The 26006-nt window shown below is 42.7% G+C and overlaps 1 protein-coding gene across 13 annotated transcripts in view; it reads right to left on the bottom strand.

Annotated features, from left to right (window-relative positions):
• The window catches only part of WDR37 (WD repeat domain 37), a 69607-nt gene extending 44251 nt beyond the window's left edge, over positions 1-25356 (bottom strand). The window contains exons 1-7 of one of the 13 annotated variants that reach the window (XM_063727006.1): positions 24851-25341; positions 22762-22901; positions 13550-13727; positions 7842-7938; positions 5735-5830; positions 5366-5430; positions 1309-1444 (exon numbers count right to left, since the gene is read on the bottom strand). In XM_063727006.1, the coding sequence (XP_063583076.1) occupies positions 1309-1444; positions 5366-5430; positions 5735-5830; positions 7842-7938; positions 13550-13687 (532 nt within the window). In that variant the 5' untranslated portion in view covers positions 13688-13727; positions 22762-22901; positions 24851-25341. 13 annotated transcript variants of the gene reach the window in all.
• Positions 25357-26006: the final 650 nt, after the last annotated feature.

Below are 26006 nucleotides of genomic sequence, written 5' to 3'. Positions count from 1 at the left end.
GTCTTTGGATCTTTGGGCCTTTCTCTTTCTCTTATAGCCATTATTTTTTTAAGTAGATTTAATGGGAAAATCTGAGAAATAAGCACCAATTAGCCAAATGAAATTTCTGAAATATCAGAAAGGACCTTTTTATTCTTTTTTTAAAACTATGATTTCCAAAGCAATCCAAGGCGCTCATCCATGAAAACAGTTTCAAAGAGGAGCAAGAACTTTCTTTGCTGTTCAAGTGGTTTATCACATTCACTTCTGCCTCTAAAAAGCAGAGTCCTGTGAGCGATTAACGTCTCACAAGCTGGGACGGCATTTTCAATGAGCACCATTTGTAATTTGAGCAATTTTTATCTCAAGGGGTATTATGCCACCTTAGATAGCTTTCATAAAATATCTTTTTTTTAGAGAAAACAAAGGGTCGCTTTCCACACTCTGCCCCTGTGACTGTGTGGGCAAACACCTGCTGGGAGAGGCCATCAGCCTCCACTGCTGGCTACATGCCCAGGTAGTGCTCACTTTCAGTGAGTACCAAAGTACTGTCCCTCAACTGTACTCCACTTGTGGGAAAAAAGTCAAATACATCTACAAATCAGAAACACACTTGGCTATGGATAAGAAAAAGAGGGCCAGGCACGATGGCTCATGCCTGTAATCCCAACACTTTGGGAGGCCAAGGCAGGCGGGTCACAAGGTCAGGAGATCAAGACCATCCTGGCTAAACGGTGAAACCCCGCCTCTACTAAAAATACAAAAAAAAAAAAAAAAAATTAGCCGGCCGTGGTGGCGGGCACCTGTAGTCCCAGCTACTTGGGAGACTGAGGCAGGAGAATCGCTTGAACCCAGGAGGTGGCGGAGGTTGCAGTGAGCCGAGATTGTGCCACTGCACTCCAGCCTGGGTGACAGAGCGAGACTCCGTCTCAAAAAAGAAAATGAAAACAAATAATTGGAACACTGCTTCCTCAACACATTTAAGTTAAATCCATTCCAAACAAGTATTTCTTTCCTCAGATACTTGGTTCACTGTGAGTTGCAACGCCCTACCCACGGGGACCTGGAAAAGACAGGGTGCAGATGCACATCTATTCATGGGAGCATGGAACGCAGGATGCAGCTGCACACCCTCCCACGAGACCACGGAATGCAGGACTGCAGGCCACAGCACTAAGCATCACCAAGGGCTAATGTGTGGGTTCCACTGACTCCTCCATGACACTTTTGCATCGAGGGTTCCTCTGCCACAGAAAAGTGAATGTCCGTCACTCAGGGATTAGGCACAGCCATGCTTCTGCAGGCTGGCCAGGTCCGTGTGCGACTCACCGGCCGATGCAGTCCCGAGCACCACTGGCTGTGTCTTGGCCACGCTGACATCCCAGATGCCGTCCCGGTGGCCGATGTACTCCTTCACGAGCTGGCAGGCAGCTCGCGATGTCGTGGTCTTAAAGCTGGAGACAATCTGAAACCGAGATGGGGAATCTTGTGAAACAATTTACTGATGTAAATTTTTCTAAGTCAAGAAAGAGAAAACGAAAAAGACGTCTTGGAAAATGCACAAATCACTGACTAGGACAGTTAAAGCATCAAGGAACACAGCGCAAGTGTGAGCTGAAATGCCCTGTGTGGAAAGGGTGGTAGGTTCAGCTCTTATCACAGAGAATGCGTGCAGCTCTCACGGCGACCTGTACATGCTCCCCCACCTCAGTCTGACAGCCAGGCATGGAAGGTCTCACTGCAGAAGGGTGGATTTAGGTGTTTCAGGTCCTCTCCCCCAAACCCAAACCATGAGACAAAATTTCCAAATTCTCAAAAAAAACAAATCGTTAGCTAGCCACTCAGACACAAAAAAGTCAGTAAGGACATCCCAAACCCTTAACTTTAGCTAATAACACTGATCGCTGTACATGTTCACATTTTGCTGTTTTTGAGTATTTACACCAACCACGTATCATCAAGTGTAAAAAAAGCCTGTGGTGGGGACGAATCAAAAGACGACACTAATAGGTGTGCCGGTTTGCCCGAGACTGGGCGCTCGCTCAGAACAGGCACCAGCTATGAGGATGCAGGGCAGCGCGGCCGTGGGCCCCTGGCCTTTTGGACATGCTCAGCCCAGCAGGAGACAACACGAACACATCACGGACCACAGAAAGGCATCGTCTCGAATGACGACACACACGGCAGACAGTTCTCATGTCCTCTTGTCATGAAAAATATGAAGTGAGTGAGGAAGAAACGAATTCAACACAACGATTTCTGCAGAGTTTGCTTTTTAAATTTTTCTTCGGTAAGAAAACAGCTGTCCAGCTGTTAAGTAAATCAGAATAATGTAGACTTTTCAGAATAAAACAAAAAAACCAAGTGAAGAACTAAAATCAGTGGCATTACACAACTTGTTTTAAACACTGATTTGGCATAGCCCTGAAAAACACATCTAAATTCATTCTTCCTAAGACCATGAAAGCACAACCCACTGTCACATGCATTTGGGTCTGCACCCTCGAGTTATTCTCCTCAGATACAGTGACATAAAAGGCTGAGGAAGAGGCCAACATTTTCACCAGTAACAGAAAGAACTTCCAATGGAACTGGTCACAGGAATTGCAAAAGCACTTGTTCAACCTCAAACCCATCATTATCCTCTTTTCTTTCTGAACACTAATATCCTATTCAATCCAGCAAAATTATGCCTCCACAACATGGGAGATGCTTTTGCTTACAGAAAGTGTCATTCAGATGTTAAATAATATTGTAACATTTTAAGAGGGAGTTAAATTAAAGGACACACACAACCTCCCACCATAATAAGCTGTGGTAAATTTCACTTTCCAAGTCTCTCACCATTTCTAACATTAATAACCGTATTGTAGTAAATTTCATTTTCCATGTCTCTCACCATTTCTAACATAAGTAACAGTATTGTGGTAAATTTCATTTTCCAAGTCTCTCACCACTTCTAACATTAATAACAGTATTATAAGAAACAAACTACTAGAGTTACATTCTTCACCTGCTCCATTCGCAGGGTAAGAACAGAGTGGCTCCTTCCCAGAGGCTCCGACTGCACTGCTGCTGGAGCTGTGCGGCTGGAGCTGTGCAGGAGATGATGCGCCGTTTTCAAATATTTTCTCATGTGTTGCTTCCAAAATGCCCACTGCACTTTGACCATTTATTACCTTAACTCTTTTTCCTTAGAAAAGCTGACTTAGTCGTCACTACCAAGAGGCCCAACAAAACAGACTGAATTACTTAGAGGGAACGTTCATAACAGAAAAGCAGCAGAATGAAGCAGCAAACTGACGCTCACGCCCGTCATCCCAGATCATTTTAACTGCGGCGCAATCTAAAGCACAGTTGTGAAAATGTTTGCAAATATTTTTGAGAAGATAAGTGTCTTTCTTTGTGGAAAAAGCCCTTTCTGATTTTTATAAGTTTCTTTAAAGTGGGCTGCAGGTTAGACTTCCTCACTTCCCTCCCCCGTAGGCATCAGAAATCTCATTAGCCACCCAGGAAGGGGAAAAACCTCTTCTGCGTTCACGTAACACACTTTTGTGTTCCCGCTATCCCACCAGGCACGTTACTTGCTTCTCGTGGCTCTGGGTCAGCAGGAGGGAAAGTAATGAAGCTAGACTGTAGCCTTTCTCTTGTTGCATTCATGCTTAGCTTTGGCACCAAGAACCCACACTGTAGTACGAATCAGAATACATTCTGTTACCAAATTATTTCTTCAATCTTCAGATGTCTTATATTTTCATAGTTATTTTTTACAATGGGTACGGGCAGTGTGCAAAGGCTATAAAGATCATTAGTAATATGCTTCTTATAAATTCAGATGAATTTCTAGTACCTAAAATGACTCGGCTTTAAATATCTCTAATACATTTTTTAAGGCAAAGCATTACTATACATATCCTTACCCTTATCCAAATCTTATTTTTTACTGCTCATGGTAAAGGACAACTTTATATAATCATTTCTTCTTCTACTTCAGTAATAATGAGAAACTTTTGGAATTCCAACACCATACATTGTATATATACAACTGTACACACCAGAAAAAGCAACATAATCCAAGATAATGTAATAAGAAATTAAATGAGGAAGAACATAATTTCACACTTCATTATGAAGAAAAAGCTTCAAGTTAATTTATTAAAAAGTTCAAAACTTGTAAGTATAAGCTAGACATTACATGGCCAAAAAAAATCAAATAAATTAGCAACTTACATTCTAGATGTTATCAAAGGAAAGTACAGTAGAAAATACCAACAATTTCAGATTTTCTTTTGAATAACAAAGAATTACCAAAGACTATCAAGTGAGGACAAATGGCAGAAGGACCAAATTTGCTCTATTAATTGCAGTTAATCTTACTATAGATGTCATGCTAAGTAACTTTAAACTCAAGGAAACAAATTGGAAAAATAAAAAGCTAACAAGAACTACTTACACCATCATAGCAAAATCACTGAAAATTTCAATTTATCTTTTGTATCCTTGAAATATGCCAAAGTACAGATGCATACAAAATTACCTCAAAATATCACTTGATAGTAATCCATCACAGACAAATGAATTCCCAAACAATTAAACCCTTTCCACTTTAAGAAGGTCAGCACGAGGTACTTTAAGAAAATACAAAACACCATGAACATCCCTATTTGCCTCAGAGACAGACCTTCACTTCCTGATCACACTTAGGAAACTGAGGAAAAGAACATAATGAACTAAAATGTAACTTTAGCTCAGAACATAATTTTCACTAATTTGTACCTATTTATTAGCTTCCTTCAAATTCAGATCCTTTATATTAAGCCAATTAACAACAAAAATTATATATTCCCTCTAAAGACTATATTTACTAATACATCATATATTAATCCCCATAGGTACTAGGGTAAGCTACTATGTAAATGCCTGCATACTGACATTCTTTTTTTTTTTTTTTTTTTTTGGAGTCAGAATCCCGCTCTGTTGCCCAGGCTAGAGTGTGGTGGTGTAAGCTCAGCTCACTGCAACCTCCACCTCCCAGGCTTAAGCGATTCTCATGCCTCAGCCTCTCAAGTAGCTGGGATTACAGGCACCCGCCACCACGCCCAGCTAATTTTTGTATTTTTAGTAGAGACAGGGTTTCACCACGTTGTCCAAGCTGGTCTCAAACTCCTGACCTCAAGTGATCCACCCACCTCAGCCTCCCAAAGTGCTGGGATTACAGGCATGAGCCACCATGCCCAGCCAGGACATTCCTTTAAAACACTAAATTTCCCTTAAAACCATTTATCTTTTTCTACTATCCTTTCTAATTGGAAAATATGCAACTTAAAGCACACATGTGCACACCTTAGCTACCACGTGATGGCTTGAGAGCCGGTGGCCTGCGTACCTTGCTGGTGGAAGCCTTGTAAGTGGTCTTCAGTTTCTGGGAGAGCTGGCTGGTGCTGTGACTGGCTGCAGGGACAGAGAGTGACAATCAAACACAATCACACAATCAAAGACCCACAGCCTCGCAAATGGGTCTTGTGTCTTGCACAGGAAGAAAGGGGGCCCAGAAAGGCTCATTTGACCCTAGTGACAGAGCCATGGCAGAACAGGGACAAGAACCGAGCTCCTTATTCTCCTAGACCCACACCTGAATTAGATAGTTCAAGGTCTGCTGACAGCAAAACGCAAACCAGCCAGCATCCTTCACTAAATTCCAAATTTCCTGCATATATAATCTGCAGGACAAGACTTTCATGAGAATTCACCTTACCTTTTGTTTTGAGTTGGCCCTTACTCAGTTCTGCTCCATCAATCGCTTGTCCTTCAGCAGCTAAACGTTCATTAAGAGTGTCGATTTCTCTACGTACTGGGAAGAAAAAAGTTTTCAAAAATCTAAAGTATGTTTTTATGTTTAAGTGTACTCACCACTTCCAAAACTTGCACACAGAAAAAATGCTATATATTAGTGTTATATAAACAAAGACATGAATAATATTCTAATAAGCAAGATCACAATTCATAGAGTTCTCAAAAAACTAAAGAAATCATTCGAGGCTGGGTGCGGTGGCTCACGCCTGTAATCCCAGCACTTTGGGAGGCCGAGGCAGGTGGATCACGAGGTCAGGAGTTTGAGACCAGCCTGACCAACAGGGTGAAACCCTGTCTCTACTAAAAATACAAAAATTAGCCGGGTATAGTGGTGCATGCCTGTAATCCCAGCTACTCAGGAGGCTGAGGCAGGAGAAATGCTTGAACCCGGGAGGCAGAGATTGCATGAGCCGAGATCGTGCCACTGCACTCCAGCCTGGACAACAGAGTGAGACTCCATCTAAAAAAAAAAAAAAAAAAAAAGAAAGAAACCATTCAAGATACCATTCCAAAAGTAAAAGCTCACACACTTGCTACACTGTGGAAGACACTGCTATCAGGGTCTCAAAGACAGCACCTGCATTTCAGCATAGTTTCCATAGTGCTTGATTCTGCACGATTAAAAACATTATTCTGGGCTGGGCACATTAGCTCATGCCTGTAATCCCAACAATGTTGGAGGCCGAGGCAGGCAGATCACTTGAGGCCAGAGGTTCAAGACCAGCCTGGCCAACATGGCAAAACCCCTTCTCTACTAAAAATACAAAAATTACCCAGGCGTGGTGGTGGGTGCCTGTGATCCCAGCTACTTGGGAGGCTGAGGCATGAGAATCGCTTGAACTTGGGAGGCGGAGGTTGCAGTGAGCCTAGATCGTGCCGCTGCACTCCAGCCTAGGTGATAGAGCAAGATTTTGTCTCAAAAAAAAAAAAAAAAGTTGAAATAATTTTTCCCTCTATGAATTGTAAAGGTGGACTCTTTAAAAAGGAGAATCCTGTATTAACATTAAAATTTCCAAAAGCAAAGTTTAAATGACATAAGATTATATTCTCTTCATTATTCATCCAACCACACCACTTAGTTACAGAGTGAAAAACAGCTTAACAATGGAAATGCTCTTTGTTAGTATTCAACTTTTGGAATCAACCTGTAGACAAAGTATGAAAGACTTGATTATAGTTACATTTGTCTAATACAAATTTTATAGTTTGGGTGTGGTGGCTCACACCTATAATCCCAGCACTTTGGGAGGCCGAGGTGGGAAGACCACTTAAGCCCAGGGGTTTGAGACCAGCCTGGGCAACACAGTGAGACCCTGTCTTTATATATATAAATTTTACAAACACAAACCCTAGAAGAAGAAAAACTGGCAAGTAATAGAGCAGCGAAAAGGACCTGTTTATTTCACTGTGAAGCATTAACACTAAAGCGGATAGATCTAAAACCAGAAGATGATTACTTACATTCACAGGACTAACCACCAAAAGAACCAAAAGCAAAAACATGCAGAAAATGTCTTCCTTTGAAGAGTGCGATGGGCTTGAGGGGTAATGGTAGATTTCTTTTTATACTGTCTGATAAATTTTTAAGCACATATGGCCATTACTTCCAAAATAAAAAAAGAAAGAAAAATTAAAGCCAAGCTAATTCAAAATTGTTTTGATTTGCCTTTAATAAGTCAGATATAGTATATGCATCAATTTTCAAATGATGGTATATTAATAAAAAAGTAAATCAATGTTTTCTCAATTTATGGTGTACTTGGTGTAGGAAAATTATAAGTTCCATGTATTTTTTTTATTTTTATTTATTTTTGAGACAGAGTCCTCGTGGGAATTATACCAGACCCACAGAACTGCAAGATGACAAATCTGTGTTAGTTTAAGCCACTAAAATAAGTTTAAGTTTACTACAGCAGAACAGAAAACTAATATAGTGATGAATGTCTATTCATAAATTTGACTATGGATAGGTAAAGCTATAAAAGTATATTAAAATAGGAGATACTCACATTCTAAGTTTTCAATATAAAGGTTTTCAAATTCTCTTTCTATTTGACCAAACAGTTCCAGAAGTGTACTGCGAACCGAGGAAGGCAGTTTAGAATCCTGCAGAAGAAGACTTTGTTTAAAATGAATGAATGAATGAAAAACTCTAAGTACAAATATGCTTTTTCCAAAGTGAATTATCTTTTATTCTAAACTCTTATTTTGTATTATTACATATTTTTATACATAAAATGCTTAAAGAGTTTAAAGTTCCAAATTTCTGCCAAGGAGACTATAAATCAAATTGCATAAATGGCTACCTAGTATGATATGGGATTTAAAAACAAACACTCCTTCAAAATAACACAATTTTTCCCTTTACAAGAGAGGACATAAGCCTACCTTATTTTAAAACTTCCAAATTTGTAGAGAAAGGCGGCAGCTCCCATAAATGAACTATTATAAACAGCCTCTGAGTGCCATCATACGCTCTCCTACAAGTATTTTAATCTGCTAGACCCTCATGGAAGAGGCACCTTTGCAGAGTTCCCGCCATACCCACTGCACTTCAAGCAAAAGCACAGTCACTCTTCCCATCACTCTACATAACACCTAAAAGAGTGTTGTGAAGACGAAAAAAAGAAAAATTTCACAAAAAAGAGCCAAATGTCTATTAATTGAGTGAAAACATTAACTTTTAATTTCCCGCCCGGGCCACGCTCTTCATGCCTGTGTGTTTCCCGCACCCCTGGGAAGGCGAAGGGAAGGAGCTACATCGTCAAGTGTGGTCCAGCAAGTAAGCAGGTCCTGAGCACCAAACATATCATAACAGGCACTCACTGCTTGGACCCACCAGTCAACAGGAGCCTGCTAGATACAGCCATGTGCCACTCCAACCTCCCTGAGGGCATGGCCTATGTACTATTTGGTATGTGTCCCCTACTCCCAACACCCAGAGTAATTTTCAAAAAAAAATCCCCATCAAATATTTCTAAAATAGTGTTTCAATACTTACCTTTTTTTTTTTTTTTTTTTTTTGAGACAGAGTCTCGCTCTGTCACCCAGGCTGGAGTGCAATGGTGTGGTCTCAGCTCACTGCACGCTCCGCCTCCCAGGTTCAAGCAATTCTCCTGCCTCAGCCTCCCCAGTAGCTGGGACTATAGGTGCGCACCACCACACCCAGCTAATTTTTGTAGTTCTAGTAGAGATGGGATTTCACCATGTTGGCCAGGACGCTCAATCTCCTGACCTCATGATCCACCCGCCTCAGCCTCCCAAAGTGCTGGAATTACAGGCGTGAGCCACTGTGCCTGGCTGATACTTAATGGGACTTTTCAAATTTACATATAGCATAAACTTTTTTATTCTGATGAGTTGTAAACTTTTTTTTTTTTTGAGATGGAGTCTCACTCTGTCACCCAGGCTGGAGTGCAGCAGCGGGATCTTGGCTCACTGCAAGCTCCGCCTCCCAGGTTCGTGCCATTCTCCTGCCTCAGCCTCCTGAGTAGCTGGGACTACAGTCGCCCACCACCACACTCAGCTGATTTTTCGTATTTTCAGTTAAGACGTGGTTTCACAGTGTTAGGCAGGATGATCTCGATCTCCTGACCTCATGATCCGCCCACCTTGGCCTCCCAAAGCTCTAGGATTACAGGTGTGAGCCACCGCGCCTGGCTGAGTTGTAAACTTTTAAAAAAGATGCATTATATTTATTCAGATTCTGAGATTAACTTAAAAGACAGAAATTTTAGGGAAAAATGACAGCATTTTAGCAATGTGAGTTTTACAGTTATCACAGATTTCTCACAAAAATGTTACAAACTACACACACACACACATATATATACTACATTAAATACTGAATCTACTGAATTGGTACTATAGCCTCTAAACATCCTTCTAAAACCAATGAAGAACATGAAAAAAAAAGAAAGGAAAATGTAACTATAAAAATTAAAACTAGGCCATCAAAAAGGACGTCCCAGCCAGGCACGGTGGCTCACGCCTGTAATCCCAGCACTTTGGGAGGCCAAGGTGGGCAGATCACCTGAAGTCAGGAGTTCGAGACCAGCCTGGCCAACATGGTTAAACTCCGTCTCTACTAAAAATACAAAAATTAACCAGGAGTGGTGGCGGGCACCTGTAATCCCAGCTATTTGGGAGGCTGAGGCATGAGAATCGCTAGAACCCAGGAGGTAGAGGTTGCAGTGAGCCAAGACCACTACTGCACTCTAGCCTGGACAACGGAGTGAGACTGTCTCAAAAAAAAAAAAAAAAAAGAAGAAGTTCCAATAACTACGAAACATAAGCTTGCACTGAACTGAGAATCACTATTAGTATTTTCCCTGCCCTGTGGCCTCTGCACGCCCCATTCCCTCTCTGTGAACATCCCTCCCCACAAGCATCAACTCCTCGGAAGCCCTTCTGACTCCTACACGAGGCCAATCTCCTCCTACAGAATCAGTTCCTACTCATCTATACCCGTCATGTTTTAAGGCTCTTATTGTTCAGCAACTAATTACATCATGTCATATATACTTGAATATTAAGTGCATATTAATATAAAAGTAATTGCTAACACATGGACACAGGGAGGGGAACATCACACACCGGGCCTGTCGGGGCGTTGGGGGGCTGGGGGAAGGATAGCATTAGGAGAAATGCCTTATGTAGGTGACAGGTTGATGGGTGCAGCAAACCACCATGGCACATGTATACCTACGTAACAAACCTGCTCGTTCTGCACATGTACCCCAGAACTTAAAGTATAATTTTTTTAAAAAAAAGGAATTGCTATGGAAAAGAAAGCTGAGAAGTCAGCATTAACCTCACTTTATAATCAAGAAATCAAATGCACAGAGAAATGAGGACTTGTCCCACTAGAGGGCAACTTGAGCCCAGGAAGAGCACGCTTACAAAATGACTTTCAGCCTTTTCCATCAGTTCTCCCTTTCTGTGCCATTCAATTTCACAGACTCTCAAACGAGTTGTTGAACTTTTGGTACCACTTGAGAAAACTCAAGACACTACTGCTATGACTCAGCAAAGCTTTTAAATGAATTTGTTTCATCACATCGACACCAACACACACCTGAAAGCTGCGGCACGCACGTGCAGGAAGCAGCCAGCTCTTCAGGCCGCAGCCAGCACTGTGTGCACGTGGACGTCGCAGTTCTCGGCAATGACAGACCTCCCGTGCCTGCACGAACCTGGCTTTCTAAACTACTTCAGACTGGCAAATCTGAGACGTATAAAGTTAAACCTAATACGATGTCTGCCTCAGACTCATCTGCCCTCTCTTCTATATTGCTGCTCCTCAACAACTGAAAGGGCGTCACTCTACACTGTCTAGAACGAGGCCACTCCTACCTTAATCACCACCTTCCTGTTCTGAGATCGCCTCCCTCACACCTACCATGCCAAACGCGTGCAGCAGACACCACAGCTCTCTCCCGCCCACGGCAGGGGGAAGGCAGAGCACCTCACGCGGGCCACTTACAGAACACGCTGACTGGTCCCACTCCAAATCACTGCTCATTGAACAAATGAGCTCCGTATAGGGAGCGAGCGTGGGAGACACAGGCCGAAGGTGGTGCAGAGGACGAGGCCGTGCGGCTTGGAGACCTCTGAGCTACCTTCGTGAGGGTTACCATGAGATGCGGTCACCGCCTGTGCTGTGTCACAAAGGAAAATGGGCATTCACGGCCCAGAGAACACATTCACCCCAGGCAGGAGACAACTCTAGAATATGCCAGCAGGGGAGGCTGCAGGGTTTCCACTGCTAGAGATGTACGTGAACCTACAAATTAGGAAAACCTATCTTTGACTGCTTACTCACACTGTCCAATAGGGTAGCCACTTGCCACATCTGACTATGTAAATTTCAATGTAATTAAAAGTTTTAAAAATTAAAATTTCATGTCCCAGGACACTGGCTACATTTCAAGTGCTCAGCAGCCACATGTGACTGGTGGTTCCCACATCAGACAGCAGATACAGATACAGACACTGCCCCCATCACAGGAGTCCTGCCGCATAGCTCTGCTGTCTCCTAAGTGCTGTGTTGAACAGAGTCCCCTAGAAGTCCCATGCTGAAGTCCACAGGCCCAGGACCTCAGCATGCGACTGTTTGGAAGCAGGGCCCTGAAAGAGGTGGTGAGAGTAAAATGAGGTCATAAAGGAGGGCCCTCCAGTACGACAGGGGTCCTCGTAAGAAGAGACTAGGACAAGACACGCAGAGAGGGACAACTCTGTGAGGACACAGGGAGAAGATGGTGTTGGCGAGCCACAGAGGCCTCAGGAGGAACCAGCCCTGCTCACACCTTGATCTAGGACTTCCAGCTGCCTGGAAGGATCATGAGAAAATAAATGTCTGTTGTTTAAGCTGCCCAGTCTGTTAAGCTACCCAGTCTGTGACATTATGTTATGGGAGTCCTAGCAAAGTAATACACTAAGAATACCAAAGCTATTTTTGTAATTTTTTTGAACACTAAGTTAAAATATAATCACTTTTTATAGAAATTAGAACCAGGTATTGGTTTATTTATTCAATGCATAATCATCTAATTTGAGGTGAAGATCCTCTTCGTGGCAACAGTCATGTCAGGTTCTGGGTTCACACTGTTGTACTCAGTGTAGAGGTCCCGGCCTCGAAGTCCTGGCATAAAGTTACCCACATGGTCCTAACAAGATCCAATATTCACAGAAGCCAATTTCTCAGGTTTAAGCTTTATATTCCTACAGCATTATGGCTGATGAATTTGCTCTAATTGTGAAGGAATGGTTTTAAGTTTATATATAGTTATATACATATATAACCATATATTAGGTATATCTAGAGCTTATTTTAATATAAATATACTGCGTCTAGGCTTCACAATACTCTTTAAAAATTCTGACAGAATTTCATCAGCTATAAACGAACTAGAGAACGTATAAGCAAAACTTATCTTTATCAAAAATAATTAGTTCATTTTAATCCAAGGATGACACACTCACTGCAGCAGACAAGGATAAACCTAGGCAAAGTCACTAAAAGATCTGATTCCAAAAACTCTTCAGAGAACAGAAAGAGATCATTAAAAGGATATGATACTCTTCTTTTCTTGAGACTATTAGAGACAGAAAACCCAGAATTGTACTGTCCACAAGCCTGTACGAAGAATAAAACTAATCCAAACTCTCATACCTACTTTGATATGTTATTACTTAGTATACATATGCTAACCCATCTGTGTATGCTGTTGTATTTGATAGAAGTTTTAATGAGTTTATTTTGGGGGTGTTTGGGAGGGGTGATCTTTTTTTAGTAACTCAACCCTTATTTTCTACTTTCGAGACCTTTATATATTTGGCTACTTTTATAACATTACAGACACAATCACCATCTTTAAAATAAGGCCTTGATCCCAGGCCCGGTGGCTCATGCCTGTAATCCTAACACTTTGGGAGGCCAAGGCGGGTGGATCACCTGGGGTTAGGAGTTGGAGACCAGCCTGACCAACATGGTGAAACCCCGTCTCTACTAAAAATACAAAATCAGCCGGGCATGGTGGCGCACGCCTGTAATCCCAGCTACTCAGTAGGCTGAGGCAGGAGAATCGCTTCCACTCAGGAGGCGGAGGTTGTGGTGAGCGGAGATCGCGCCATTGCACTCCAGCCAGGGAAACAAGAGCGAAACTCTGTCTCAAAAATAAATCAACCAATAAGGCCCTGATCAATCGTAGCTTACTTGTCCTTCTAACATGTCTCTTGGCAGTCCCGTCCTCTCCTGCTCCGAGCTGTTAGTTCTTCGTATAGAAAGGCTATGGGATTTGCGCTTCTGTTTTGTTTGGCGAGCAGTCGAACAACTTGCGCTTTCTGTGGGCATTACTTCTAGGAGGTAGTGTCCTGGTCACTCCTGCAATAAGCTAAAAACAGCAAGAAAAAACAGTGTTTCTGATACAGCGAGTTGAAACAAAAGAAAAACAGTGAACAAGATAATGATGACTTTTAATTACAAGCTTCCTTACTATGGTTAACATTAACTATATAATTTGGAATATGACAAATTAAGATGTTTTAAGGTAGGGACCACAGCCTTTATTTAAAAAGTAATTTCTTTATCAAATTTCATTAACATCTTAAGTATCAAATGGCAAAAAAGAGGTTTAAAATTAAAAAAAAAAAATAGCTCTCCCTTAACCCAACGTTCCCCAGGCACAGTCTACTCCCCCGAGGGAACCAATGTTAATTGCATATTCTAGATTACAGATTCTAGACTCATGCTGTCCAACAGGAATATAATACAAGTCATGGACGTAAATTTTCCAGTGTCCACATTTTTAAAAATAAAAGCATATGAAATTACTTTTAATGATTTACTTAACCCAATACATTTAAAATGTTTTATAGTCAACATAAAAAACAATGGGATATTTTATGATTACCTCTTTGAAATTCAGCGTGTATATTTACAGCATATCTCAATTCAAACTAACCACGAGTGATTAAGTTATTCAAATCTCTAATTTAAACATTATGATTTACCCACTTTGGGCATTTTCTACTCATTTCCTGTTATTATCCATCCTTCCTCCCAATTATATCACTACATTACTTACTACAATCTTAGGTAATATATTTACACACATGTCTTCTTTCTTCGACTACAGATTTTGCTATTTGGAACATGACCTGTTGACGTTTTGCTATTACTGATCCCTCCTCCCATGAACACAATCCTATCGTCAGGCCAGCACCCCACTGTCCCAGAATGCCTGCCCAAATGCAGTCAAAGGCAAAGCAGGACACGCCCACGACCTCCCAGAAGCCAACATGCCTCCATCATCTTCATTTAGAGAAAAGACTGGCCCAAGTCCCAAGAGTAGGGGATGGTTCTGTGAATATATCAGCATAACAGAAAAACACGCTAACCTTTAAAATACACGGAACGACTATGTAAACATCTAAATTCCAAGTAGACAGTTACAATGGTGACTTACGCAACAGCAATAGCCTGTGCCTCAAGGCAAGACCTTATTTCTGGTGTGCCCAGCCCTCTTCATTATCAACTCCTTAGACATTACCAGGTGCAGACACACATCCCTGAAATGCTACTCCTTTCCTTCCGAACGGCTCTCACTTACTCAATAAGCCCTAACACCTCCTTACTTTGTTATAAAATGATTCCTTTTCTACAATATTTTAAAATCACTAGCGTTCCCTTCTTTTTAAACAAGTCAGACTGTTTTGAAAAATAAGTTTATCTACACATAAAAGACAGTATTCTTAACAGAGATGAAATGTATTCACAAAAAATTTAGAGTGTCTACCATAAAGGTTATTAATAACATAAACAAGATCTTTCCTATTCAGTTTATTAAGCATTCTAATTATAATTCTAAATACCAAGGCTGAAAATATTTTTCTAAGAGAAAATATTGTCACTTATAAAAATTCACTTCATTTATTTTTAATATTATAAATAAAACAGTAGAAATCAACATATTTAACCTTAGAATTCAAGGAAGTCGTAGCATTTTTCTAAATATCTCTTCTAAATATCTTTCTAAATATGAATGTGAGTATATACAGTTTAGCTTTGTTTCCTGTTTCTTACATACTATGCAGAACTCTCATATATAAATTTTGTTATTAAAACTTTTTTAAAAGCCAAGCATAACCCAAAAATGTCAGAAACCTGGAAGACAGTTTGCCTATTATTTAGGACAGATTTTAAAAGCTTTAACTTAATTCTCAACCAAAACAGTCGTGTGACTTATGAAGTTCCCACTTTTTTTATTTTTTTATTTTTTATTTTTTTTTGAGATGGAGTCTTGCTCTGTCTCCCAGGCTAGAGTGGAGTGGCACCATCTCAGCTCACTGCAACCTCCATCCCCCAAGTTCAAGCAAGAATCTCGTGTCTCAGCCTCCCGAGTAACTGGGACTACAGGCATGCACCACCATGCCCAGCTAATTTTTGTATTTTTAGTAGATACAGGGTTTCGCCATGTTGACCAGGTTGGTCTCGAACTCTTGACCTCAGGTGATCCACCCACCTCAGTCTCCCAAAGTGCTAGGATTACAGATGTGAGCTATCGTGCCTGGCCTCAACTTTTTATTTTGAAATAACTGCAGATTCACAGGAAGTTGCAAAGATGGTCCATATTTCCCCAGTGGTTACATCTTACATCATTACAGTACAATTTGTTAATTTGTTAGTTTGTTAATTTCACTAAACCAACAAACTAACATTAGTATAATGTGTGTATAGTTGTCACGCTGTTACATATATAAATTCCTTTAGGTGCCACATGTTCAAGATACAAAACACTCCCCTAACCATACAGATCACCCACACTACCCATTAGTTACCCCAACTCCCTGGCACCATCCCTCAACTCCTGATAACCATTAATCTGTAACCATCTCTACAAGTGTGTCATTTTGAGAATGTTATGTAAATATGATCAAAGAGCAGGCACCCTTTTTGAGATTCTTTTTTCCACTCAATTTAATGGTTACGATCCAACCAATTTTCTGCATGTATCAACAGTTTCTTCCTTTTTATTACTAGCTAGTGTCCACAGTATGGACATTTAACCATTTGTTTAACCATTCACTTGCTGCAAAAAAAAAAATATATATATATATATATTCTTTCCATTTTTTTACTATTACCAATAAAGTTGCCATGAACAATAATATACAGGGTTTTATGTGAATCTAAGTTCTCATTTCTTTTGGATAAACAGCCCAAGGATAAGGCTGCTCAGTCACAGGGTAAATGTATATTTAGCTTTAAAAGAAATCTTGATATATGATTCACACACCATGTAAGACACCTGTTTAAAGTGAACAATTCAATGACTCTCAGTATACTCGGGAAGTTATGCAATCATTACCACAATCACCATACATTTTTATCACCCCAAAAAGAAACCCCGCACCTATTTGCCCTCACTCCTCATTTCTCTCACCCACTTCCCAGCTAGCGCTAGGCACCACTAATTTACTTTCTCTCCATATGAATCTGCCTGTTCTGGCCATTTCATAAAAATGGAATCATACAATACACGCGCTGGTCTATGACAACTGGCTTCTTTCACTTAGCACAATGATTTCAAAGTCCATCTACGTTGTAGCATAGTGGTAATGTATTCCCTTTTATTGCCAAATACAACTGATAGACATTTAGTTGTTTCCATATTTTAGGTTATTATGAAGGTTAATGTGCAAATTTCTTGTATGTGTATACTTTTATTTCTCTTGGGTATACCTGGAAACAGAATTGCTTATATTTAATCATGTTTAGTTTTTGTGGTTTTTGTCTAAGAGTGTCAAACTATCAGTATTTTCCAGGGTGGCTGTTTCATTCTACATTCCCATCAGCAACACATGAGAGATTCAGTTATCCACATCCTCACCCCAGCACTTGGTATTGTCACTACATTTTATGAAAATTTATGTCATACATGAGAAACTTTGCACCAGGTACACAACACATAGTCATCAAGACAGGCTATTTAGGGTGTCTACCACCCCAGTAAAACACTTTTCTTTTTTTTTTTTTGAGACAGAGTCTCGCTCTGTCGCCCAGGCTGGAATGCAGTGACTTTCCTATGAGTGACTTTCCATTGAAACCCTGACATCAGACTCAGGATCTGATGTAAGTCTTCTGTTAGAGCAGGCCTCTGCCAGGTGGATGTGGACGGTGAGGTGGAAGTTGAGATTCCCACTCAGCCTCCACGGACCCCTGCATGAGAAGGAAAGTTCAGCCTCCTCCCAAACCTCCACTCCCACCACCAAGGCTGAATCAGGGCTGCCTCCCTGCTGCTCCCTATACAGTCTCCCCCACACCATGGAGGGGTAGCCTCATGACCACAGGGCAGCAGTAAAGTTCCTGAGTTTTGCAAGGTCCCTCTTACGATACTCTAGCAGAACGGAGGTTGTGCTCTGTCACCACCCAGCAGATGTAAAACCCCAACTCCTCAGTCAACCTTCTCTGACAGCAACCCTGCAGAGAGGAGCATCTCATCCCGGCTTGTCATGAGTGGGAATCTGAAGTACCTGCCCAGCCTCTGATTAGTAGGGTGAGGGTGGTGCTGCAGGGTTTCCTGAGATATTTAGCTGGAGGAAAGTACTTACCGTCAAAAAGTTCTCTGATTAGCAGGATAAGGGTGGTGCTGCAGGGTTTCCTGTGATATTTAGCTGGAGGAAAGTACTTACCGTCGAAAAGTTCTCTGATTTGTAGGCTGCCCCCTTCCTGGTCTTTCAGACACAGAGAGCAGGCTTTTCTTGGGCCTTGTTTTGTCTGAGTCCTTTTATACCTGCGCTGCTAGCTTATCCAGCACAATATATGAGATACATGAGGCAAAAAGAAAACTCACAGAACTAAGTTTGGTGTCATTTCTGTGGTCCCAATGTACGAAGCAAGGCTACTTTCTTTTCTCCATCTTTCAGTCTCTTTTTTTTTTTTTAACACAGTCTCGCTCTGTTCCCCAGGCTGGAGTGCAATGGCACAATCTTGGCTTACTGCAACCTCCGCCTCCTGGGTTCAAGCAATTCTCCTGCCTCAGCCTCCCAAGTAGCTGGGACTACAGGTGCCCACGAGCACATCTGGCTAATTATTGTATTTTTAGTGGAGACAAGGTTTCACCATATTGACCAGGGTGGTCTCGAACTCCTGACCTTGTGATCTGCCCACCTCAGGCTCCCAAAGTGCTTGGATTACAGGCATGAGCCACTGTGCTCGGCCCACTCTCACATTTGTTTTATATATGTCCAGTGTTTTTAGATGTACTTAGTGGGAGGAATAAGGAAAAATAAGTCTCCATCTTTCCGCAAGCAGAAAGCCAAGAATCATCTTTTATTCTGAAATTGCATATGTGTAGGCCTATTTTTAAAGGAGAAGTAAGTCTTGCTTTACAACATAAAACAGTTACTTTGTAGTTTATGGAGTATGTTTTGTAAAGGAGAAAAAGAAACCACACCAAAAGCCTGTGAAAGCTGTCCTGATATGGCCTCAGAGAAAAAGGGAGACTCTATCTTCAGTTAAATGAAGTAAATAAAACCAGCAAAGGGTTTCCCTTCCCTCTCTTAAGAACTTCATCTGTAGAAACATTCTGATGCATTCCAGACATTCTACAAGTTGGTTACCAAAAATGCAGAGATTACAATATCACCTTTCCTTTCTCATCAAAATTATAAGTTTTGGATCACTGATTTTATCTCACTGGCTATTCCAGCCTCTCCATAAGTTACACGGTGTTCTCTTTGGTTTAGCTTGCTTTCTTCGCCACTTCACAAAATAGTCAACACCACTGGCAATCTTTTTCTGCTGATCAACTGCAACCAAATGTATGGATTTCCTACAATCACCTCCCTGGAACTTGGCACCAAATACAGATTTTTTCATACTGGAGTAATCTTATCATCTCTGTATTCACACCCTCCACATTTTTTCCCAGCGTCTGTATTGGTCCTATCACCACTTCCTTCCTTTCACACCAGATCCTCCATGGAAACTCAGTCCTTGGCCCAAAAAAAAAAAAAAAAAAAAAAAGCTCAAGACCAGAAGTGTTTCAGAATTCAGACGCTTTCAGATTTTGGAATATCCGCATATATGTAATAAGATATCCTAAGGATGGGACCCAAGGCAAAACACAAAGTTCATTTATGTTTCATGTATACCTCATGCACGTAGCCTGAAGGTAATTTTTTTTTTTTTTTTTTGAGATGGAGTCTCCACGGTAGCCCAGGCTAGAGTGCAGTGGCGTTAACCTCAGTTCACTGCAACTTCCATTTCCCAGGTTCAAGCAATTCTCCTGCCTCAGCCTCCCAAGTAGCTGGAATTACAGGCACTCAACACCATGCCCAGCTAATATTTCTATTTTTAAGAGAGACGGGGTTTCGCCATGTTGGCGAGGTGGTTTCGAACTCCTGGCCTCAAGTGGTCTGCCCAGCTCGCCCTCCCAAAGTGCTGGGATTACTGGCCTGAGCCACCACAGCAGGCCCCCTGAAGGTAATTTTATTTTGCACTAGGGGATCCTGAATAAACTATGTTGCACACCCACATTTTGACTACAACCTGTCTGTCACAAGGCAAGGTGTGGAAATTTCTACTTGTGTCATGTTAGCACTCAAAAAGTTTTGGATTTTGGAGCACTGTGGATTTTGAATTTTTGGATTAGAATGCTCAACCAGTAGTAGCATAAATCTTATTTAAATGTTTAATAACAAGTTTAGGGGGTTTTCAGGTTGGTATCATGGGAAGAGGGACAAGGAAGTGGCAGGTGTTTGTAAAACTACTGAAATGGTATACCATGGAATCTAAAATAGACAAGAAGGGAAGTGAAAACAGAAAGAATTAATGGAGAGATACTGGAAGAAAGTTGGTGGACTGGCAGATCTACCAGAGGCTGAAGAGCTACTACAAAGAATTGCTGTAAGGCTTAAATGGATCAATAAATACAAAGAGTCACTAATCTTCATAACATTCCTATGAGACAGAGTTCCCAAATCCAATTAAGAGCCTTTCAGCACAGTCATACATCGCTTAAGGATGGGGACAGGTTCTGAGAGATGCATCGTTAGGTGATTTCATCACTGTGGGAACATCACAGAGTACACTTACACAAAGCTAGGTGCACAGCCTACTCCACACTTAGGCTAGATGGCCGAGCCTGCTGCTCCTAGCCTACAACCCTGCACAGCATGTTACTGTACTAAATACTGCAGGCAACTGTGACACAATGGTATCTATTTGTGTATCTAAACATATCTACACATAGGAAAGGTACAGTAAAAATAGAGTATTACAATCTTATGGGACCACCATCTTACATGAGGTCTGTTGTTGACCAAAACATCATTTGTTATGTGGCGCCCGATTGTATTTAACAGACTAAACACTAATAAACTGATTATATAACTGTAAAGAGAAAAAACAAACTTCTTCACTCCAAATATAAGCTTCTTTAACCTCTATGCACTGTTTTACCTAAATACAAGCAAAGAGAAACCTGAGATTCCAAAACGTAATTATTTTCCTTCAAAATATTCACATTTATCCAATATTATTGGACAGATTACCATATTAAAAAGAAGGCTTATGGAGATTAAATGTCCTTCTGGTTTTCAATAAAACATTATTTTCAAGAAACTATAAATAGTCCCCTCTAAAAATTCAATCTCTTTATCCTACCATGGATTTAACAGAATAAACTCTCCTTCTGAACTCCTGACTCATTTACAGTCTGTCCTGCCCTTAGTATATGTTGCCATGTACGTAATATACCCCTACTGTTTGTAAGCAGTCAGAAACAATAGGCACACAGCTTTGATGCAGCACAGTGCTCTACACACGGCAGGCACTGGCCAAACATTCAACTAATTAATGAAACCCATAAACACACTTTGTGTTAGCAAGCTAAATTCCTCATGTTTAGAAATGCTGTAATATTGGGCCAGGCATGGTGGCTCACGCCCGTAATCCCAGCCTTTTGGGAGGCCCAGGCAGGCGGATCATCTGAGGTCAGGAGTTTAAGACCAGCCTGGCCAACAAGGTGAAACCCCATCTCTACTAAAATACAAAAATCAGCTGGGCGTGATGGTGCACACCTCCCAACTACCCCGGAGGCTGAGGCACGAGAATTGCTCCACCCTGGGAGGTGGAGGCTGTAGTGAGCTGAGATATTCCGCGGCATATCCTGGGCGACAGAAATGCTGTAATATTAAACAGCATCAATGAACACTTAGCTTTCTGCTCTTTCTCAAAAGATTCTTTTCTATATATTTTTTTTCTTTTGTTTTTGAGACAGAGTTTCGCTCTGTCGCCCAGGCTGGAGTGCAGTGGCGCGATGTCGACCCACTGCAACCTCCACCTCTCGGGTTCAACCAATTCTCTGCCTCAGCCTCCCGACTAGTTGGGGTTACAAGCACCCACCACCATGCCTGGCTAATTTTTTGTATTTTCAGTAGAGACGGGGTTTCACCATCTTGGCCAGGCTGGTCTTGAACTCCTGACCTCGTGATCCACGTGACTCGGCCTCCCAAAGTGCTGGGATTACAGGAGTGAGCCACTGTGCCTGGCCAGATTCTTTTCAATATTTCCAATATTAATTAATTTGTAGCTACAGAAATTGTCATTCTCCTAAGTGTGGATAATTTCAGGAAGGCAGATAACATAACCAAAGTAGCTTTAAACAGCAATACGACAAATTCTTTTCTTTTTGACACAGAATCTCGCTCTGTCCCCCCAGGCTGGAGGGCAGTGGCGTGATCTCGGCTCACCACAACCTATGCCTCCTGAGTTCAAGTGATTCTTCTGCCTCAGCCTCCTGAGTAGCTGGGATTACAAGTGCCCGCCACCATGCCCAACTGATTTTTGTATTTTTAGTAGAGACAGGACTTTACCATGCTGGCCAGGGTGGTCTTGACTGCTGACCTCAGGTGATCTGCCCACCTCAGCTTCCCAAAGTGCTGGGATTACAGGTGTGAGCCACCACGCCCTGCCAACAAATTCTTAATTTACACTTTCATTTGAAACAAAAAACACAAAACATTACTTTCGGTTTCATATCCAGTAGGATTTTAAACATTTTTCTTTCATCAAAGCAAAAACACTTGCTTAAATGGTTCATTTCACAAATGTTAATCACATGCAAAAGAATGGTTAAGGAATATAATGTCCACGTGGCATTAAAAATAAATTGGAGAAATAAATTGAAAATTGAATAAAATGTGATGGAATTTCCACCAGAAGTTTAATCAAGTTTGTAGTAACATTTTATCATAATAACACTGTTAGACAAATTCCTAGTGGGCTGAGACACCAAATTCAACTTCTGAGCAATATCGAGGAAGAGAATGGTCTCTACAGGCAACCTCAGAAATCTGTCATCAGTATTAACCTGCCTAAAATGTTTTCTCATTGACGCAATGAAGGCATGGAATACATACCCCATCAATTCTGTGGATGACAATCAATGAGGAAACACCATTAATCAGATAAATAGCCATCAAGATTTTCAAAAGATCTCAGTAGTTAAAAGAACAACTTTCAACCAAGGATGAAATTCAACAGATGTAAAATCTTTTCCCTGAAAAAATAAGACAGGATAAATATGAAAACTCTATCTAGTTTCACCTCAGCGAAAGGGACTTAGGGATTTTACTTCAGGGCAAATGCCCAAAGTGAACAGTGTAACATAGCTACCCAAAAAGAGGAGGAGGGAAACACACTCACTCAAGATCTCCTGTATACAGCACTTTGCAAGAATGGCTGGCATATATTACATAACGTAACCTTCCCAATAACAAAATGAGGCTGATATGAGCACCATGTTAGAGGACAGGGAGTGGGGACTTAGGAAGGCCTTGCCCAAGGTCACACTGCTGTTGAGACGTGGCCAGTGTACATGAGTCCCTACTCCGTCTCCTGTGAGCAGTAATAGAAAGGCAGCGTCCAAACCCAGGGGATAACAGATCACTCCATTCGTTCCACGTTGGTCAGTTCATATTTAGATACCGTGTTCAACTCCTGGGACATATCAAAAGCTATTTTGAAAGACTCGAATTTGATCGTGTGTGTGTGTGCTGGGGTTGGGGGAAGTTCAGAAGACGTAGAAAGTTCCTGGAGATATAACTATCTTGAGCTTTCTCATTCAGAGGTAAATAATTCCTGCAATACTTTTATGACCGTAACTCACAGGCCAACATACTGAATTTAAGAGAAAAACACTTGAACTTCAATAAATGAAACTTCCAAGCAATTAACACTTTTCTATAATGGTATCCGCTTCAAGGGACGAATGTTTTACCATTTAAGTTAAATGACAAAATCTCTAAAAACCTGGCAGACCTTAAGCCATTTTCGCTCACAACCTGGAAAAATGTATTTATTCAACTTTGTTTAGTAAATGAGTACATTATTATTGTTGCTCTTGTGTTATTCCGGTGAACAGCTGTCTTAAAATGTTTCCCTCCAGCGGTGGCTGCTTTCAGGGGGAAGGGAAGGAAAAGGAAGTCTTCAAAAGGGGAACAATATCATGGCGCTGTGTTAATCACTTCAGCATCCGTCACTCCGCACTCACCACCCTTCTTGAAGCCGACCATCCCCACTGTTTGGATAGAAGGAAGGCCATCCTCCTCTCTGAAGGGCCTCCCAAGTGCTTCCCTGGAGACGCCCTTTCCCGGGATGCCCAGGCCGAAGCAAAGGGGGCGGGGAGAGACCCCGGGCTGAACCCTTCTGCCCCCAACCCCTCCAGCGCCGCCCCGGGCCCTCCAGCGCCCCGACTCTTCCTGGACTCCGACCTCTTCTGCACCGCCCCGGGTCCCGATCTCTCCCGCACCCTGGTCCCTCTGGCACCTCCACGGACTATTCTTGCGCCCCGACTTCCCTTGAATCCTGAACCCTTCTGCACCACGGCCCTTCCTGCACCGCCACGGGCCCTCCTGGGACCCGACTCCTCCTGCACCACCACGGACCCTCCGCATTCCAAGCCCACCTGCACCCCATCCACCACTATGCCCCGACTGCCCCTGCACCCCCAGGAGCCCTGCAGTGTCCGGACTCCGGGGCATCCGGGGAAGGACTCGGCGCCCGACAGGTAGGAAGATGGCGGCACTCACCTGTCACAGCAGCTGCGCCCGCCACCCCCGGAGCCAGCCCGGGTCGCGCACCGCCAGTGAGTCCCTAGGACGCGGCCCCAGTACTGACCCAGCGACGCGCAGGACACCGCTGTCTCCGCACTGACGCGACCCCACAACCCCGACCTGGCGCTAATGCACTTCCGGCGACGCCGGAAATCCCGCCCCAGTCCCGCGCCTCTGGGGCCGCCGAAAGCCGCCCCACACCTCCGCCCCACACCTCCGTCCCACACCCGGCGGCGCCGGAAGTCACGCCCCGGCTTCCGCCCCGCAGCCCCGAGGGGTCGGGGCGCGCTGAAGACCCCTTTCGGCTGCTGGGCCAACGTCCCCACCCTTGGTCACCTACTCCTGCCGCCAAGCGGTTCGCGGAAAGGTGGCCTCGGGGGTCGTAGCTACTCACCGGCGGGGCGCTCCGAGTCCATCTGCCCCGCAGCCCGGCAGCCGGGGCGGGAGGGCAACGAGCCCGGGGCGCGGTCCGCCTGAGGCCTGAGACCGGGGGCCGCCTGAGCACAGGGCCGCGCTGCCGGCCGCGCGGGAGCCTGGCAGGGACGGCGCGGTCAGTGTTCGGCTCCTCCGCAGTGACTCACCCGCGTCCTGAAGCTTTTGATCACCATTGGCTGGGAAGGAAAAACAGAATCAGCTGTTCCCTGCGAAAGGTGGGACTTGGGCCGCTTTTTTCTTAGAATCTAGGTTGGAAACGACGCATGATGGTCCTTACGTAAACAGCGGTCTCAACGCTCAGCAGAAAGCTCTAACCGCGCATTTGAAGCCCACCTAGAGTAAATCGAGCGTGAAAGCATTTTTTTTGTGTGTAGGTTAACATTCCTGCTCCTTCCTTTAAAAATGAAGCTCAAGGCCAGGCGCGGTGACTCAAGCCTGTAATCCCAACACTTCGGGAGGCCGAGGCCGACGTATCACGAGATCAGGAGGTCGAGACCAGCCTGGCCAACATGGTGAAACCCTGTCTCTACTAAAAATAAAAAAACTAGCCAGGCGTGGCGGCGCACGCCTGTAACTCCTGCTACTCGGAAGGCTGAGGCAGGAGAATCGCTTGAACCCGGGAGGCGGAGGTTGCAGTGAGCCGAGATCGCGCCTCTGCACTCCAGCCTGAGACAGAGCGAGACTCCGTCTCAAAAAAAAAGGAAGCTCAAGATGAAGAGTCAGAAGTGGTAACTTGTTTGTTGCACAAGAAACAAATTTAGCATTCTATTTAGGGGATCCAGATTACCAAAAAAAAAAAAAAAAATGAGGTTATTTCTGCATTAAGTATATTAATAAAACTTTATCACTAAAAACAATTCTGTAAGAGGAACGCCAAGGAAAAAATATTTGACTTTTTAGAGAAGTCATTTTTTAAACTTTTAGAGGTTGTGACATTTAAGTAACATAATTTTATTTAGTACCTAGTATGCAAAGACATTCTGCTGGGCATGGCAGCAAATAGAAAGCTTTGTAAATCGCAGTGTCCCATCTAATTAACCCACATTCTAATAGGTGGTTTTATTTTGCAGCACCGCACCACAGTCAGGTAACCAAGAATATCGTTAATGTAATTT

Source organism: Pongo abelii, chromosome 8 (genome assembly GCF_028885655.2).
Source record: "Pongo abelii isolate AG06213 chromosome 8, NHGRI_mPonAbe1-v2.0_pri, whole genome shotgun sequence".
NCBI classification, from domain to species: Eukaryota; Metazoa; Chordata; class Mammalia; order Primates; family Hominidae; genus Pongo; species Pongo abelii.
The sequence above is the reverse complement of the archived record's forward strand: the minus strand, read 5'-3'. Positions and strand labels throughout refer to the sequence as shown.